Source organism: Moschus berezovskii, chromosome 5 (genome assembly GCF_049115385.1).
Source record: "Moschus berezovskii isolate FMDL1 chromosome 5, NW_MosBer_1.0, whole genome shotgun sequence".
In the NCBI taxonomy this organism is placed as follows: Eukaryota; Metazoa; Chordata; class Mammalia; order Artiodactyla; family Moschidae; genus Moschus; species Moschus berezovskii.
The window spans coordinates 43,573,552-43,591,574 of NC_142464.1; the positions used below are offsets into that span (position 1 = coordinate 43,573,552).

The window sequence follows — 18,023 nt, forward strand, 5'->3', positions numbered from 1 at the left end:
ATGAATTTTCAAAAAAAAAAACAGTTCTCTTAGTGCTTACGTGTAACCTTTTGCAATAACCCAGTATATCTACAATTAAATAAATTATAGAATGCTATAATTAAATCTTTTTAATTAATACACAGAAAATACATCAATCTCAAATTGGTACTGTATTCCAAGGGGCATTTTTTTTGCCCTGGAGGTTCACTGAATGAGAAACATCTTACTCTGTATTATTACCTTCTTTCTAGTGGTTCATCGCATTTTGATCGGATCCTGTGAAGTGTCAGAATGAACTGTATTTTTGTTGTAGTTCTGGTGGCATTCTAAAATATCTAGAAACATCTGGGAAGTTTTTGACATGTGGGCCCAGAATGGCCACCAGATGGTGCACTAGCCCCACTAATTGAATTTTCTTAGTCAAACTGTAAGATAACTCCCTGGTTTTCAGCCCAGAACTTCTCAGCATCCTGTGTTCCTGTCTTCCTAACGCTTTTCCTTTCAGCCCCAATGCTTGGATGCCTCTAGCATCTAGGTGCGCAGCTGGTAACCTTTTTATCACTCCAAAGAGTCTCCTTCAAGATCTTATTTTTATTTGTGGAAAATACTGAGCTTATATTTGACTACAGACACAGGTCTACATTTTTCCAGCTTTATGAAAGAAAGACTTTAGAGCTGGACATGTGTAGAGTAAAGCAGCAGATTGACCTATTAGTCCTGACATTTGCAGACATCTGATTGTTTGATTGGATCTTGCTGCTAAATCACTTCAGTCATGTCCGACTCTGTGCGACCCCATAGACAGCAGCCCACCAGGCTCCCCCATCCCTGGGATTCTCCAGGCAGGAACACTGGAGTGGGTTGCCATTTCCTTCTCCAATGCATGAAAGTGAAAAGTGAAAGTGAAGTCACTCAGTCGTGTCAGACCCTCAGCAACCCCATGAACTGCAGCCTTCCAGGCACCTCTGTCCATGGGATTTTCCAGGCAAGAGTACTGGAGTGGGGTGCCATTGCATATATTGGTCTCTACCTTGACTAAAATGCAGACTAACCCATGTATGAAATTCCACATTTTTCCTTTATATCCAAAACATATACAAATTTTCATTTAAGGTTGCTACAGAAATCATACAATTTAAGAGATTATTTGCTCCCAGGAGAAATAATTCTTAATCATTCCTACTCTTTCACTTTAGCTTGGTCTTTGATTGTGCTGTGTCCCAATTTTACTATAGGAGGAAGCACATTTTTAGGAATCAGAGCATAGTATTTCTGGAAAAAAGGCTACTGAAAATCAAAACACTTTCTCTTTCTGACAGAAAAGCGAGAACTTTAAGTAAACATAAATGAATGCATGTGGGCTCATAAACTTAATAGTTTGGAACTTTGCTGCTTAGACATATGTGTAGTAGTGACTGCTCAGTATCCAGTTACTGAAGATAGTTGTTCTTCAGACAAAATAATTGAGTACCAAATGTTTGTAAAGTGTGTGTATGGGTATGTGCGCATGAATTCTTGAAGTAGAAAGACAGGTTTAAAGATTTTAAATTCCTAGTTCTATTGACTATCTTGTCCTCATTTCCTTTTGATAGTTTCTGTTTCCCGCATTGCCAGTGCTGTTAGTAAAACTGTAGTGGACTCATAAACTTACTTAAATTACATAGAAGAGGTTGATTCTTTATTGTGACATACTTAGTGTTCCTCAGTAATCACCCCCAGGCAGAACAGGAAAGTTATACTTGCCAACTGGCATTATCTTAGTTTCTTCTAGTTTTTAATACACTTTTGGATGACTCAAGCCTTCTCAGGTGAATCCTGAGCCTTTCAGATTCGATACCCTTCCAGTTGTTCTGTGCAAGGTGCCATGTGGTCATTTTGAGGACAGGTGGGCTGAGACTGGGGAGTGGATGTTCTGATGGATGAATAAAGGAGGGACCTTGAGTGCCTTCGTGTAGGTTCTTATATTCCTGACTGTTCTGCTGTGTGAGTGAGTTTAGGGACCAAGTCAGTGAGTGGTGAATTTGGGGCTCAGTTCTCTTGGTATTGTCAGGCCCCAGCTATCATTCTGTCTTGACTTAGCCCCAGCTCTTGATGGTGCTGGCTACAATTTGAGGGGTATCCTAGGCTTTATAGCCTTTGTCCCTAATGTGGGCACATCCACTCCTGTAGCTTCACCATCCGGTGCTATCAGATACCTTATTATACACATAGTACAGACAGGCCACAGTACAAAAAGGCTCGCGGACCAAATCAGGATACTCTTGTAGATTGATTGCACCAACCTAAGACCCCGCACAAAGCAAGGGGGAAAAGATGAGGTAGGTTTACCTACTTAGAAAGGGTTTAAATGGGACCAAAAGACCACACTCCCCAAGTCCTGTGTTACATAACGTTCATCTTTACTGTCTTTCTTGCCTTCTTGGCCATATCAACCTTCTTCGATCGTGTTACATTTTTGAAGACCAGTATTGAGTGTGAGCTGGCTCAGCAGATGGAGTGTATCTGGAGCCAGCACAACTTGCTCTGTCGTCAGGGCCAAGTGTGCCTAGGTATAATTGTAACTTGCTAAGACACCACTGCACAGTTATGAACTTTTATGTGCGTATCTCAGGCAGAAAGCGCATGGGGCCAGAATGGTTAAAATCAATGGGCGACTTAGTAAAGACATAAATATTTGGTGTCTCATAAATGTCAGGTGCTTAGCTTGGTTCTTTCATCTCTTCTGAATCATCTTCATCTTTTGTCTATGTAGAATATGTCTACCAAGCTAGCCTGTGTCCTTATGTACTGTCAACACTTAGTTCTATCTTCTCCTTACAGTTGCTCTTGTTTTCAATTTAGCTGAACCAAATCTTCCTAAATAATACAGCAAACAAGTATTATACAAGAGGAGAGTTTCAAGACCATCAGATATATCCTGTTGGTAGTTTCTAGTTTGATTATTCGGAGAAGGCAATGGCAAGCCACTGCAGTACTCTTGCCTAGAAAATCCCATGGATGGAGGAGCCTGGTGGGCTTCAGTCCGTGGGGTCGCTAAGGGTCGGACATGACTGAGCGACTTCACTTTCCCTTTTCACTTTCACACATTGGAGAAGGAAATGGCAACCCACTCCAGTGTTCTTGCCTGGAGAATCCCAGGGATGGGGGAGCCTGGTGGGCTGCTGTCTATGGGGTCACACAGAGTCGGACACAACTGGAGTGACTTAGCAGCAGCAGCAGCAGCAGCAGTTTGATTATTTGGTACCAATTTCCTCCCATGCAGACTACATTTAGGTTTTTTAAATGCCGTAATGAATTTAATTTTTTTAAGCTTTCTTTGAGATTTTTGAAAAGCATGGGCTTTGTTTGGAGCCTGGCATACCTGAGTTTAAATATTGGTTATGTTACTATACTCTGATCTCAGACATTATTGAGCAGTATGCTACCTTGACAGTAGATTCTGGGGACTATTTGACCATCTGTTTAAATTCTTAGCATAATTTCTGTCATCTAGTAGGCAACCCTGGTGGCTCAGATGGTAAAGAATCTGCCTGCAATGTGGGAGACCTGGGTTTGATCCCTGGGTTGGGAAAATCCCCTGGAGGAGGGCATAGCAACCCATTCCAGTATTCTGGCCTGGAGAATCCTCACAAACAGAGGAACCTGGCAGGCTACAGTCCATGGGGTCTCAAAGAGCTGGACACAACTGAGCAACTAAGAACAGCATAACAGCACAGTAGGCAACAGTTTGGAAAGAAGGGGTCATGTCTTATTTGCTTTACTGGCTTTTTGCTTAGGACTGGCTAGTAGTAGTTGTTCAATAAACATTTGCACAGGACAGATCAGTCATGGCCTAGGTTTTGCAGTTCCCTGAGTATATTTTATTTTCGAAGATCTTCAAGAATCTGAGAGTGTATCTGCAAAGGCATCTGACTTCTTGGTGGTGTTTATTTTTGTGTAAATGCACAGTTTTCTATTAACAAGAATTAGCAAGACAATTATAAATGTTTTGTACTTTTAACTGTTTGAGTCTCCAATTGAATATCTCAGGAATTCTTACTGTGAAGTTACATGTAGTCAAAAGATCCCACACATCCATTCAATCTCAGATGATGTTCAGTCTGGTCAGTGCATAGCTTTCCCTCAGGTGGGCGTGTAATCTGCTTCGATCAAGGTAACTAGCACTGCGTGTTCCAGTAGATAAACCTTGAAATCTCAGTAGCCTGAGGCATGGAAATTAATTTGTAGATTACTCAGAATCTCATGCAAGTTGTCAGAATCTTTCTCCCATCTGGTGGCTCTGGTATGTAGGCTTCCTCCATTCTGTGATCTATTTATTATCTTAGCATATTAGCATGTATCCCCTAAGTTATATCAGGGAAAGAAATGGAGGAGGCACACATGCTTTTTATCTGTCTCACTCTGGAAGTCACTCATTACTCTTCTCATGATTCATTGCTTTGAACTAGTCACATGTTCCCACCTAAATGCAAAGATAGTTGGGACATGTGTAAACAAACAGTCTCCCTGGCCGTAACCTAAATTGCTCAAACCAAACAAAGGGAAGGATATATGTTCCATGATTAGGGTAGCAGTCTGTCTCCCACTCCCTACTGAATGTAAACAATGAATTAAGTACACCAAGTGCTGCTGGCAGATGTGAAGAGACAAGGCAGCCTAAAGATCTGCTTTTAGTTAATTGATCAATAAATGGCAAGCAGTGGTGACATTCACAAGCCATTGCATCTACCAAGTTAGGCTTCCATTCCTCTCAACTCCTTAGTACTATTTCACTGTGTTAGTAAATGTCATTATTATTTTAGCTAGTTCAAGCTGGAATTTCAGTTGCTTGCATCAGAAACAACTAATACACCTCATCATTTGGTGGCTTACTGTTCATTCTGTGGTTTGGGGAAGCTCATCATGCATTGGAATGAGACAGGATTTGAAAGGCTGGAGATATGGCTTTGAGTCTTGGCTCAGCCACTTCCTGGCTTGCCCAACATGACCCTGAGCAGGATGTTTAACCTCTCACTTTCCATCTGTCACAAGGGGGTACTAGTATTTGAACTGGATTGTTCTGAGAAACCAAACACTAATGTGAAAATGCATTGTGAACAGTACAGCTTCATAAAATATTATCTTTGTTACATGGCTATCTGCTTGTCTTAAGGTGGTTTCCTTAATACTATCATTATCTGTTTTAAAAGATATAAAGTGAAGTTGCTCAGTCGTGTTTGATTCTTTGCGACCTCACAGACTGTAGCCTACCAGGCTCCTCTGTCCATGGGGTTTTCCAGGCAAGAGTTCTGGAGTGGTTGGCCATTTCCTTCTCCAGGGGATCTTCCCATCCCAGGGATCAAACCCAGGTCTCCTACATTGTAGGCAGATGCTTTACCATCTGAGCCACCCGGACTATTTATATTATTGGATTTAGATCAAATTTCAAACAGGATTAAACATTTAATTTCATTTTTTTTTAAACAATAAACCAAGTACTGAATAAGACTAGATTAACAGTCAAACAAAGATGTGTCTGTCTTCACATTTGAATTGTGTTGTGAGGAGAATTTTCATATTTGCCCTTCAGAATCAGAAGTCAAACAAAATAGGTCAATAACAGAGTGATAGATATATGTATCTACTCAGTGTGGATAAAGTCACTAGTATCTAGGTTATTTCAGGGTTTGTTTTTTTTTGAAGAATGGTTGGCTGTGTGGATGGGTTTAAATTGTTAATACCTGTGCATAAGATTCGGGGGAAATTTTAGTTACAGTGGTGGAAAGTGCAAACTAGCATGAAAGAATTAGGCCAGTTAAGTAGGGAAGACTATACTATAATGATAACTTTGATTAATTCTGTTTCATATATTAAAGCTGACTTAGGGAAACTAAATTTCAGAGAAGCTTGTGTCCAGTAGTTTCTGAAACAGAGATCATAAGAAAGCATATTTGAGTTGTTCTCTGTAATGATGAATTGACAATAGTTGATGAAAGGGTAGTACAGCAAGTCATAGCATAATTGTTTATGTGTCATATAATTAAATATAAGTTCATATAGGTAACAGGCAGTTTGGAGATTTTTGTTTAAATTTGTCATTCAGAAAGAATGAGTGTTTTATGGAAAGATTCTATATGATTTTATTTTATGACAATTCTGAATTATTACAGTTACTCCTTTAAGACTAAGTTGGGAGAGTTTAGCATATCAGATATTAAAATAACAGGAATTAAAACAGTTTAATAATGATTAGCTCCTTGAAGAAAGATAATTGCTGTATTTCTCCCTCTTTCAACTCGAGGTGGATCAAAGATATAAATATCAAAGTAAAATCATAAAAATACTAGAATAACACATGTGTGAATTTGAAGATTAATTTTGGAGCAAGGAATGTGTTTCAAAGGAAACCCAGCTACAAGTCCTGAAGAAAAAGATGGGTAAAGTTTTCTGCCAAATGACCAAAATGTCTGTGCAACACAAATATCATAAGTTAAATGCCAGAAGGAAACTAGAACAGATATTTAAAACACACATGAGTAAAACAAGATTAATTATTTTAATATACAAAAAAAATTCCTACAAATCAGTAGGAAAAAGAAACCCACCCAATTAAAACTAGGCAGAGCTTATGACTAGGAGGCTCACAAACAAGAAACATAAATGCAAATTCACAAAGAAAATTGATCAACCTCATTCATAGTCATTCATGAAATTTTTTAATACTCGTGGTTGATAAAATGGGAAACAGGCACTCTCATATGCTATGAATCAAGCTGTAAACCATGAAAGCATTTTTGTAGGACAATGTGGCAATGCTTATTAAAATTTATGATTTTTACAGTGATTTAAAGGGAAATTTATTTTGCTTTCATATAATCTAGTAGTAAGACTCCTCTTTTAACTCTTAGAGGTAGTACTTAAAAAATTACAGCTTTATAAGCCTGTCCATCTAGCAATTGTGCCTCTAAGAATTTATCTTATAGGTATCTGTACAATTACGTAGAAATGTTTGCATGATTGCTTATTGCTGAAATACTTGTAATATCAAGAACTATATACAACCTAAACATCAGTAAATAAGATTGGTTAAGTCAGTTATAGTGTCTTTATAGTGTCATGTTAGCAAATATATGTGCTAATATGGAAAGGCTTCCAAAATAAGAAGCAAAAGCAAGGTAAATATACAAATAGTATAGTTACATTTGCCTTTATATATATATGTGTGTGTGTGTGTATACACACCCCACACTTTGTTTATTCATCTTTTGATAGGCTTTTGAATTGCAATCTCTTCTTTTTGACTGTTGTGAATATTGCTACTATGAACATTGGTCTACAGGTACCTATTTTAGTTCCTGATTTTAGGGTATATACTCAATGGATCATACAGTAATTCTGTATTAAACTTTTTGAGGAACCTCTATTTGCCACAGTGCTATATCATTTTACCTCATCACCAGCAATGCATAAGGGTTCTGATTTTTCTACATCCTATGCCAAAGCCTTTGACTGTGTGGATCACGATAAACTGTGGAACATTCTGAAAGAGATTGGAATACCAGACCACCTGACCTGCCTCTTGAGAAACCTATATGCAGGTCAGAAAGCAACAGTTAGGATGGGACATGGAACAACAGACTGGTTCCAAATAGGAAAAGGAGTATGTCAAGGCTGTATATATTGTCACCCTGCTTATTTAACTTATATGCAGAGTACATCATGAGGAACGCTGGGCTGGAAGAAGCACAAGCTGAAATCAAGATTGCCGGGAGGGGGGTTCAGGAGGGGGAACTTACGTAAACCCGGGGCGAATTCATGTCAGTGTATGGCAAAACCAACCAATATAATATTGTAAAATAATTTGCCTCCAATAAAAAAAAATAAATTAATTATAAATCAAAAAAAAAAAAAAAGATTGCCGGGAGAAATATCAGTAATGTCAGGTATGCAGATGACACCACCCTTATGGCAGAAAGTGAAGAAAATCTAAAGAGCCTCTTGATGAAAGTGAAAGAGGAGAGTGAAAACGTTGGCTTAAAGCTCAACAGTCAGAAAACTAAGATCATGGCATCCGGTCCCATCACCTCATGGCAAATAGATGGGGAAACAGTGGAAACAGTGGCTGACTTTGTTTTTCTGGGCTCCAAAATCACTGAAGATGGTGAGTGCAGCCATGAAAGTATAAGATGCTTACTCCTTGGAAGGAAAGTTATGACCAACCTAGACAGCATATTAAAAAGCAGAGACATTACTTTGCCAACAAAGGTCTGTCTAGTCAAGTCTATGGTTTTTCCAGTGGTCATGTATGAATGTGAGAGTTGGACTATAAAGAAAGCTGCTGCTGCTGCTAAGTCGCTTCAGTCTTGTCTCCAGGCAAGAACACTGGAGTGGGTTATGCTTTTGAACTGTGGTGTTGGAGAAGACTCTTGAGAGTCCCTTGGACTGCAAAGAGATCCAACCAGTCCATCCTAAAGGAGATCAGTCCTGAGTGTTCATTGGAGGGACTGATGTTGAAGCTGAAACTCCAATACTTTGGCCACCTGATGTGAAGAGCTGACTTATTTGAAAAGACCCTGATGCTGGGAAAGATTGAGGGCAGGAGGAGAAGGAGACGACAGAGGATGAGATGGTTGGATGGCATCACTGACTCAATGGACATGGGTTTGAGTAAACTCCGGGAGTGGCGATGGACAGGGAGACCTGGCGTGCTGCGGTTCATGGGGTTGCAAAGAGTCAGACACGACTGAGCAACTGAACTGAACCCAGCTCTTTATTTTCTGATTTTTTTGATAGTAACTATCTTAATGGGGGGACTGCCTGGTGTTTCAGTCAGTAAAGGATCTGTCCACAATGCAGGAGACCCAAATTTAATCCCTGGGTCAGGAGGGCCCCCTGGAGAAGGGAATGAATGGAGTTGCAAAGACCCGACTGAGTGACTAACACTTTCACTCTCACTTTCCATCTTGATGGGTGTGAAGTATATCTAATTGTGGTTCTGATTTGCATATGGTTAATGACTAGTGAAATCTAGCATTTTTTGTGCTTATTAGCCATATCATTTTTGGAGAAGTGTTTATTCATTTTTGAAATGGGTTTTGTTGTGTTGAGCTGTATATGTTGTTAAACGTATTTTGGATATTAAACTTGTATCAAATATATGATTTGCTAATACTTTTTCCTATCCTGCGGATTGTCTTTTCACTCTGCTGATAGTATCTTTAATGCACAAAAGTTTTTCATTTTAATGAAATACAGTTTCTTTGTCTTTGTTGCATGTGTTTTTTGGTATCCTTATTAACTTTGGTTATTTTGTTAGGTTACAGTTATTATTTGTTTCTTGGCAACATTTTTCTCATGAGTTATTTCAAGAAAATTGCAATGTTCCTTTATTCTTTTTTTAAAATACTGTCGGTTTAGTTGCTGACTATGTTCGTTTTTCCTTACTCACATTTCAATGAGATGGATTTTTGTACTTCAGTATCAAGAGGGTCCTGCGGGGTGTAGCGATAAGAGGCCAAGGTAGCTTTTCAAGTTTTCAACCCTGAGACTCCCTCCTGTAATGCTACTAAAGGACTATTTTCTTGAATGTGGCCCTTTGTTTGCCCATTGTTCCCCCTTCTCTCAGAAGCTCACCTGGTCAGGAGAGCTCTACTGCCTTTTCTTCATAAACTTGCTCTCCAAGGTCATGAACTGACTATTAGGCAGTGAATTTTCCTGGTGCTTCCTGATAACTGCCTCTTGGGGTCCCTGTAGATATTTTCTGTACCTTTTTCGTCTATGCAATTGAGCCCTGTTCAGCTCCCAGAGTGTGCTCTATCTTCAAAGTAATACATATTTGTAGGAGATTTTAAAGAATGTCCACTCCTGGGCGCCTACTGATCCTCCCCAGACTCTTCCTAGAGCTGGTGTCATGTCTGCGATAAGTTTCCTGTCCCATCTTTGCCTTTAGCAGCAATAATTCACAAATTGTACTTTATAGCTTCTCTGTCTTCTGTTGATTTACTTTTCTGCTTAATCTGCTTTGTATTTCTCTTAAAATATAGCTGTTTTGTTTCATAGTGTTTTCTTTAAAACAGTATTTATCTTTTTAAAAGTATTAACCTAAAATAAATTATCAATTAAGAATGATGAATCAAGTATTCCTTTATTGCTTTGATTATATATAAACTTGCTGTGTAGTAGGGGTCTATAATGAGTAAACAGCTTAATTTGTAATTAGTTCAGAATGTGTGAGGTTAATTACATGTCTCATCCTTGAAAATATTGAGGCATAATGCCAAGATTGCCTATTTACACTATTTGTTAATAGACGCAACATACTGACTATACTTGAGTAAAAGATAGAATAAAGAACAGGACTGTTAGCAGAGAGAATGTTAATTTAGGTTTTAAACATATAGACAGGATTTCTAATAAAACTTTTAATTTTGATACTAATGTGCAAAATGATTTTATCTTTATCTTTCAAAAGTCATACCTGTATATTTTCAGAAATTGAGATACTTGGAGAATAATTAGATCATTAGACTGTCTACCAACCACAAGCCTTGACCATGGTGCCCTTTTCAACCGCAGTCTGTAGTTCACACAAACATTTGAGTACGGAAGTGGTTAAGGATCTCTGAATTGTTTTGAGAAGAAATCAGAGTAATTTCCTGGAAGAAGGATGATAATGATGATGATTGTAACAGTTGGTACTTACTAAGTGTGCCAGACCCTCTTCTCATTCTTACATATATATGAGCCCCTTCCAAACTCATTTATTGCTATATGCCAGGAACTCCTGGTATCCCCATTTCGTAGATGGGGAAACTGAGTGTAAGTGACTTGTCCAGGTTTGCACAGCTAATGATACTGGAATGGAATTCAAAACAGAGTCTGGTTCCACAGTCCATGCTCTAAACCAGTATGCTATGTTGTGTCTGTAAGAAAATGATAAAATTTGTGTGATCTGATCTTATTGTCAGCTGTTTCTGATGCTACATTTAAGACTGCTTTCAAAGTTTCATTATTGCAGGTTACTTCTTGGCTGCTCACTCACCAGATAGACCTGGTTGACTGAAATTTTCCATGTATTCTTTTGAAAGATACTTACAGATTTGTAAACTCACACCAAAATGGTAGTGGTTACAGATTTGACTTAATAACTTCCTTGGTACCAGAAGTGACAGTTCTTGCCCATACTACTGTGTAGTAGCTAACACTGTGCCTTACGTAGAATATTGACAGATACTAGATCTATGCTACAACATTATTGTTGTTCAGTCACTCAGTCGTGTTTGACTTTCTGCGATCCCATGAACGGCAACATGCCAGTCTTCCCAGTCCTTTACTATCTCCTGGAGTTTGCTCAAACTCGTGTATAACTTTGTACATTTGCTGAATTTTACTAGGGAAATCTGGCTTTCAAATATGACCTATTAAAAGATGTCCATGAAAGTTGGTGTGATTCTATAGATTGTAAGATTCAAAATCAAATTGAAACTACAGAAATCCTACTAAAAATCACAACTGTAGAATTTTCTTTGTGTAGCTGTCATGTGTCACATATAGTAGTTATCATAGTTTGTTGCTATAATTATAAACAAACTAATGTTAATATAAATTTAAGGAGAGGAACATGGACTTGGAGTATGGTGAAACTCTTCCCAGCTCCATGACGTTTTCCAAATTACTTCTTAACTCTTTGATCTTTGTTTCCTCATCTCTATGATGGAGATAGTGTTTCTCTTTTTAGATTGTAAGATCTACATGAACCTGCACTTACAATATTGACACTTCGGTTAGTTTCATTCATTTTCAAAAGGGTATATTTCCCCTAATCTGCTTCCCCTGTCCTCAAATAAAATTTTTTGCTTTTTGCCATCTTTTTAGTGTTTAGAGTTACAGATCCATACATTTACACAGGACACATGCTTTATTAAAATAAACCCTCACTTTTAAACCATATTAAAACTGATCTTTTAAATTACTTCCTTGGGGACAATTTTTCTATTAAAAGGAAGAAACAAACCTATATGAGGTTTTCACTGTGATTACTTGAATGAACTGTAAGTTGCATTTTTATTTATAACGTGTACAGTCTTGTTGAAATTGCTTAAGTTGTGATTACCTGAAACTTTGGTATTTCAGAGATTATAGCATTTTGAATGTCAAAGAGAATTGAGTTGATTTTACGTGCCAATGTTTCAGCAAGATATTCAGATATAATCAGAGAAATAAGTGTTCCTTCTACATATTTATTCTAGTCCTTCAAATTAAAGCTACCTTAAGATGACATCTAGATAAATCTTCATTTTCAGTGACATCTTACTATTACAGGATCTGCATGGGATTTCAGTGTTGTGACACATGTTTCATTTTCCTGTTCACCAGGTACTTGTGAGTCACACCCCAGGTTACTGTAGTAATCTCTCTTAGATACTGCAGTGTATTGCTCCCTCTCTTAGCTACAGTTAAGTTGCGGCTTTAGGTTTCTCATTATCTTTCACTTCTTTTAATCATTATATCCGTGTATGCTGTTCCTAACACTGAGCAGCATTTGAGAGTTATTAGGGATTTAAGTTTGAGTTGACATAAAAATAAGTGAAGACCACTACTCTGCAGCCTCCAATACTTACCCTTCAACTCAGGTGATTTTGTAGTAAGCATGCAGCCTCCTGTGGTAAATATAACTGACTGCTCTTTTCTCTCATGCTATTTTAAGCAAAGTAAAACAGCGGTTCGGCTGAAAGAAGACATGAAAAAGATAGTGGCAGTGCCACTACACGAGCAGAGGAATCCCACCTATACCAAGTTGTTTGGAGTCAGTCTCCAGGACCTTCACCAGCAGGGGCTGACCGAGAACGGTGTTCCAGCTATCGTGGGGAGCATAGTGGAGTACTTGACCATGCACGGTAAGTCCAGTCATGTTGTGTAACTCTGCTGTTTTTACAAAAGAATGTTTCAGGGTGAATTCATCATGAATTATTAGAATATTCCCTAAAACACCTTAATCAGAATATTGAATTACGGCATAATGTACCCTGCCCTTATAAAAGGATGTTAAGAGCATTATGACTGTTTAACATTATTTGGAAAATACTTAATTCAGCTTACCATGGAGAAATCACTTTAGTTATTGAGGTTTCTAGTTTGGAATGATTCCTAGTGTTAAGTACTAAAAGACACTGTTTTAATATTAATTCTGAGTTCTCTTGACTCATTCCCTCTGAGAGTCAATACTTTTTAATGTAACAGAATACTTTGAGTATCTCTTTCAGTTTGAGGTCAGTCATGAACTTATTGAATATGTTGATTGCTTTCAAAACTCAGCAGAAATAGCAAAAGAAAGTGTTATGTATAACCTACTATGGTGTTGGGAAGTGGCATTAACTTTTGGAACGATAAAATTGTATAAAATAATTGCAGACTGCCATAGAACATTGCATTATAAAGAGAAAATCATATCCTCTCTTTCTTAGTGAGAGCACGTATGTTTTACAGCTTTTTAAATTATTTTATTTAAAATAGGGCTTAAAAACCTGGATGACTTGAGAGAATGTTGTTCAGTCACTCAGTCCTGTCCGAATTTTTGTGACCCCATGGACTGTAGCACATCCGGGTTCCCTTCCTGTCTGTTTCCCACAGGTTGCTCAAACTCATGTCCATTGAGTCGGTGATGCCATCCAACCATCTCATCCTCTGTCGTCCCCCTCTGCTCCTGCCCTCAATCTTTCCCAGCATCAGAGTCTTTTTCAGTGAGTCAGCTCTTCACATCAGGTGGCCAGAGTACTGGAGCTTCAGCTTCAGCATCAGTCCTTCAGTGAATATTCAGGGTTGATTTCCTTTAGTACTGACTGGCTTGACCTTCTTGCTCTCCAAGGGACCCTCAAGAGTTTGAGAGAATGATGCTTCTCAAATGAGGACAGGGTGATGGGAGAGCTCCAAACTATAATAAATATCAATAAACTTTAAGAGATTTGGAAAGAAGCTGTCCTGAGGGAAGAGCTTGTAATCTTCATTTTCTATACTGAAACAAACATTTCTATACTAAAACAAGACTCTGCAGAGTAGAATATGAAACTTGATATTTTTAAAGGTAAAACTTGAGATTTGGAAGATATGCTGTACTTTGCGCAGTTTACATCCCCTGACTCTTGGCGTGATTCCAAGTCAGTTGCCCCTGCTGAGGAGGAGGCTGCAGGGAAATGTTCCACCTTTCCTATGTAGGAACATGTATGTGCTGTGACAGGGACTAAATGGCAGACAGTTCAGGCCTCAGAAGGCTGTCAGGTGTTTTGTGTTAATTGAAAAACAGTCGTTTGCTCAGGTTATTTGGTATGTAGATGAGAAAATATTATAGTATTCTGCTTTGAAAACTGAAGAGCCAGGGACTCATTGCATTCTTACCTTCTAGGAGTTAGTGTTTTGGGAGGAAGATAGCTGCAGGAGGGTGAGATTCTTAGAGAACAGTTCTGGGTTTGTTCAAACACTTTAAGCAGGTTAAACACAAAGGTGTTATATGCAGTATGGCAGGAAGATGGGCCCTTGGCCTACAAAATCTTGAAGCCAGGTGTTACAGAGTTAGAGCTTTGACAGGACTTAGTTACACACTCACTATTGAGTAAAACTGTAACCTCTGAGTTAGATACAAGACGATCACTAGATACTTCATTTAATATCTTAAATTGGGTTGTTTGGTATTACTCATTTGGATGCCAAACTGTGACCACCTGAGATAATATTTTCATTATGGCATCACCAGTATTCTGACCTTTTACCCAACAATGATTAAATAATAGCCTTTTGAGGTTGCTGCTGCTGCTAATGTAAAATTGGGCTTCCCTGGTGGCTCAGACTGTAAATAATCTGCCTGCAGTGGGGGAGACCTGGGTTTGATCCCTGGGTCAGGAAGATCCCCTGGAGAAGGGAATGTCATTCCACAACAGTATTCTTGCCTGGAGAATTCTATGAACAGAGAAGCCCGACTGGCTACAGTCCATGGGGTCACAAAGAGTTGAACACAACTGAGTGATTAACACTTTATGTGAAATCATTTTTATTTTTAATCTTTTAAAACAATATTGAATAACTACTAAATTTATGTGGTTTGAAATTCAGAAAGGTATACAGTGAAAAGTCTCTCCCTCCAAACCCTGTCCCCTGACCATTCATCTCCCCCTCCCCAAAACAGTACTGCTGCTGCTGCTGCTAAGTCGCTTCAGTCGTGTCCGACTCTGTGCAACCCCATAGATGGCAGCCCACCAGGCTCCCCTGTCCCTGGGATTCTCCAGGCAAGAACACTGGAGTGGGCTGCCATTTCCTTCTCCAATGCATGAAAGTGAAAAGTGAAAGTGAAGTTGCTAAGTCGTGTCCGACTCTTCGCGACCCCATGTACTGCAGCCTACCAGGCTCCTCCGTCCGTGGGATTTTCCAGGCAAGAGTACTGGAGTGGGGTGCCATTGCCTTCTCCGCAAAACAATACTACTAAACTATTTTTTGCTATTTTCTTGCAAAGATATTTGAACATATTTGTGTATTTTCTTTTTCCCTTTTAACATTAGCACATCATACACACTGTTTATGAATCTTCTTTGAAAAAATCACTCAAGGGTATATTTTGAAGACTGTTCCATTTTGCATAAAGAGCTTTCCTCATTTAATTCTTTATTCCTCTGCATGTTGTTACACTTTATGTATATATGTGTCACTGTGTTAACTAGTCACATCGTGATCAGCGTTGAATTGTTCCAGTCTTTCAATGTTTGCAGACAATGATTCGGTGACCGACCTTTAACATGTATCGAGCACTGTGATGTGCCTATAGACTAACCTTCTGGAAGTGGGCTTATGGATCAAAAGATATGTGCACTAATAATCTTAGGAGTTGAGCTAGTTTACGTTCATGCCATCAGTGTATGAAAATCTGGGCAAATTTTGAATTAGAGATTGCATTTCTTCTATTTCTCCTTAGTGTACCCTTCATTGTGCTTTAATAGGGTGTATTCAGGTAGGACAAAACTAGATGTTTTAGTGGGCCCAGTCAGCTAGCAAACACATGGCCCCTGCACTGGAAACACAGAGTCTTAACTACTGGACCACCAGGGAAGTCCTTCAGTCAGTCATTCTTAACCAGGATTAAGAATACCCTGCTTAAGAATTTGTGTTCAGAATACATATTCATTGACAGTACTTTGGATCTACTGAATCAGTCTTGACAGGCACCTGCCCTGTATTTTGAAAAGCTGTGTAGTTAGTTACACTGTAGACAACCAGAAGCTTCTTTCTGTATTTGAAACTATTATGTTAATAAACCATAGGGCCCTTGTAAGTTTGAAGTATGGTATGGAGTTTGAGGAGCTTCCCTGGTGGCTTAGTGGTAAAGAATTCCGTCTGCCAATGCAGGATACTTGGGTTCAATCCCTGGGACAAGAAGATCTTCTGGAGAAGGAAATTGCAACCCACTCAAATATTCTTGCCTGGGAAATCCCACGGATAGAGGAGGCTGATGGGCTACAGTCCATGGGGTCACAAAAGCATCGTACATGACTAAGTGACTAAACAACAAAGACAAAATGGAGTTTGAGGGCAAGATACTTCAGTTGGTTTTGTTTAACTGTTTTATAGCTTAAGTCAACAAGTATTTATTATGCACCTGTGAGACAGTAGGCACTCTGTCAGATATGGGTTTAGGGATGATTGGTTGTATAATTAACCGTATTTAGATATTATAGTCATACTTTGTTGTTTAATGTAAATGTAGATATATAACAACTTGCTGTGAGGGAAACCTTTTACTATTATAAAGGAATTTTAGAACAGAAAGTGTTTATTAAGTCTTTTAAATAGACTTTTCTTTGGCCACCTAATGCAAAGAGGCGACTCATTGGAAAAGACCCTGATGCTGGGAAAGATTGAGGGCAAGAGAAGGGGGCAACAGAGGATGAGATGGTTGGATGACATCAGCGACTCAGTGGATGTGAGTTAGAGCAAACTTCTGGAGATAGTGAAGGACAGGGAAGCCTGGCGTGCTGCACTCTATGGGGTCGCAAAGAGTCAGACACAACTGAGCAACTGAAAAACAAAAATAGACTTTGGGTTTCTATAAAAACAAAAAAACCCACAAAATTTACATGTATTTTTCCATTCAAAGGAAAATCTTGTAAGTTATGAGTCATATCATCTTTATACTGATTAGTTATTTTAAAATAACTAATCTTGTTTTCTGTGTTACTGGATTGCTTCTACTTTAACATGAAGATGCTGTGGGATATTTAAATAGTGTAGGATTCTCTACTTACCACCAGATGTCAGAATATGCATACATATTGTCATATGACTATCTGGGCCAGTGTGCTAATAAGAAAAATTCTGACTTCTGGCATGTTCAGTTTCTGTTGATGGATTCATACGATCATACATGTATTTATTAGATTTTTAAATAAATACTTCAATTGTAGCTGTCAGTGCTGTATATGTTATTTTTTGGCATTGCTAATCAACCAAGGTCCATCTAGTCAAGGCAATGGTTTTCACCGTGGTCATGTATGGATGTGAGAGTTGGACTGTGAAGAAGGCTGACCGCCGAAGAATCGATGCTTTTGAACTGTGGTGTTGGAGAAGACTCTTGAGAGTCCCTTATACTGCAAGGAGATCCAACCAGTCCATTCTAGAGGAGATCAATCCTGGATGTTCATTGGAGGGACTGATGCTAAAGCTGAAACTGCAATACTTTGGCCACCTCATGCGACGAGTTGACTCACTGGAAAAGACTCTGATGCTGGGAAAGGTTGGGGGCGGAAGGAAAAGGGGACGACGGAGAATGAGATGGCTGGATGGCATCACCGACTCGATGGACATGAGTTTGAGTGAACTCCGGGAGTTGGTAATGGACAGGGAGGCCTGGCGTGCTGTGATTCATGGGGTCGCGGAGAGTCGGACACGACTGAGCGACTGAACTGAACTGAACTGAATCCATTAAAAATTGATGTTTCATTATGATTAATCTACATCTCATGAAATCAAATGTGACGGAGTCTCAAATGTACAAGAGTAACTCCATAAAGCTTTCTAAACATCTC

General features: G+C 38.9%; 1 protein-coding gene across 7 annotated transcripts in view; it reads left to right on the top strand.

Annotated features, from left to right (window-relative positions):
• FAM13A (family with sequence similarity 13 member A) overlaps nt 1–18,023 on the top strand; it is a 353,167-nt gene that overhangs the window by 24,244 nt on the left and 310,900 nt on the right. For 6 of the 7 annotated variants that reach the window (XM_055434557.2, XM_055434553.2, XM_055434558.2 and 3 more), the window contains exon 2: nt 12,668–12,857. In XM_055434557.2, coding sequence (XP_055290532.2) covers nt 12,701–12,857 — 157 coding nt within the window. In that variant the 5' untranslated portion in view covers nt 12,668–12,700. Of the gene's footprint in view, nt 1–4,011; nt 4,086–12,667; nt 12,858–18,023 lie in introns of all 7 variants that reach the window. The other variant, XM_088836241.1, reaches the window with a different exon arrangement.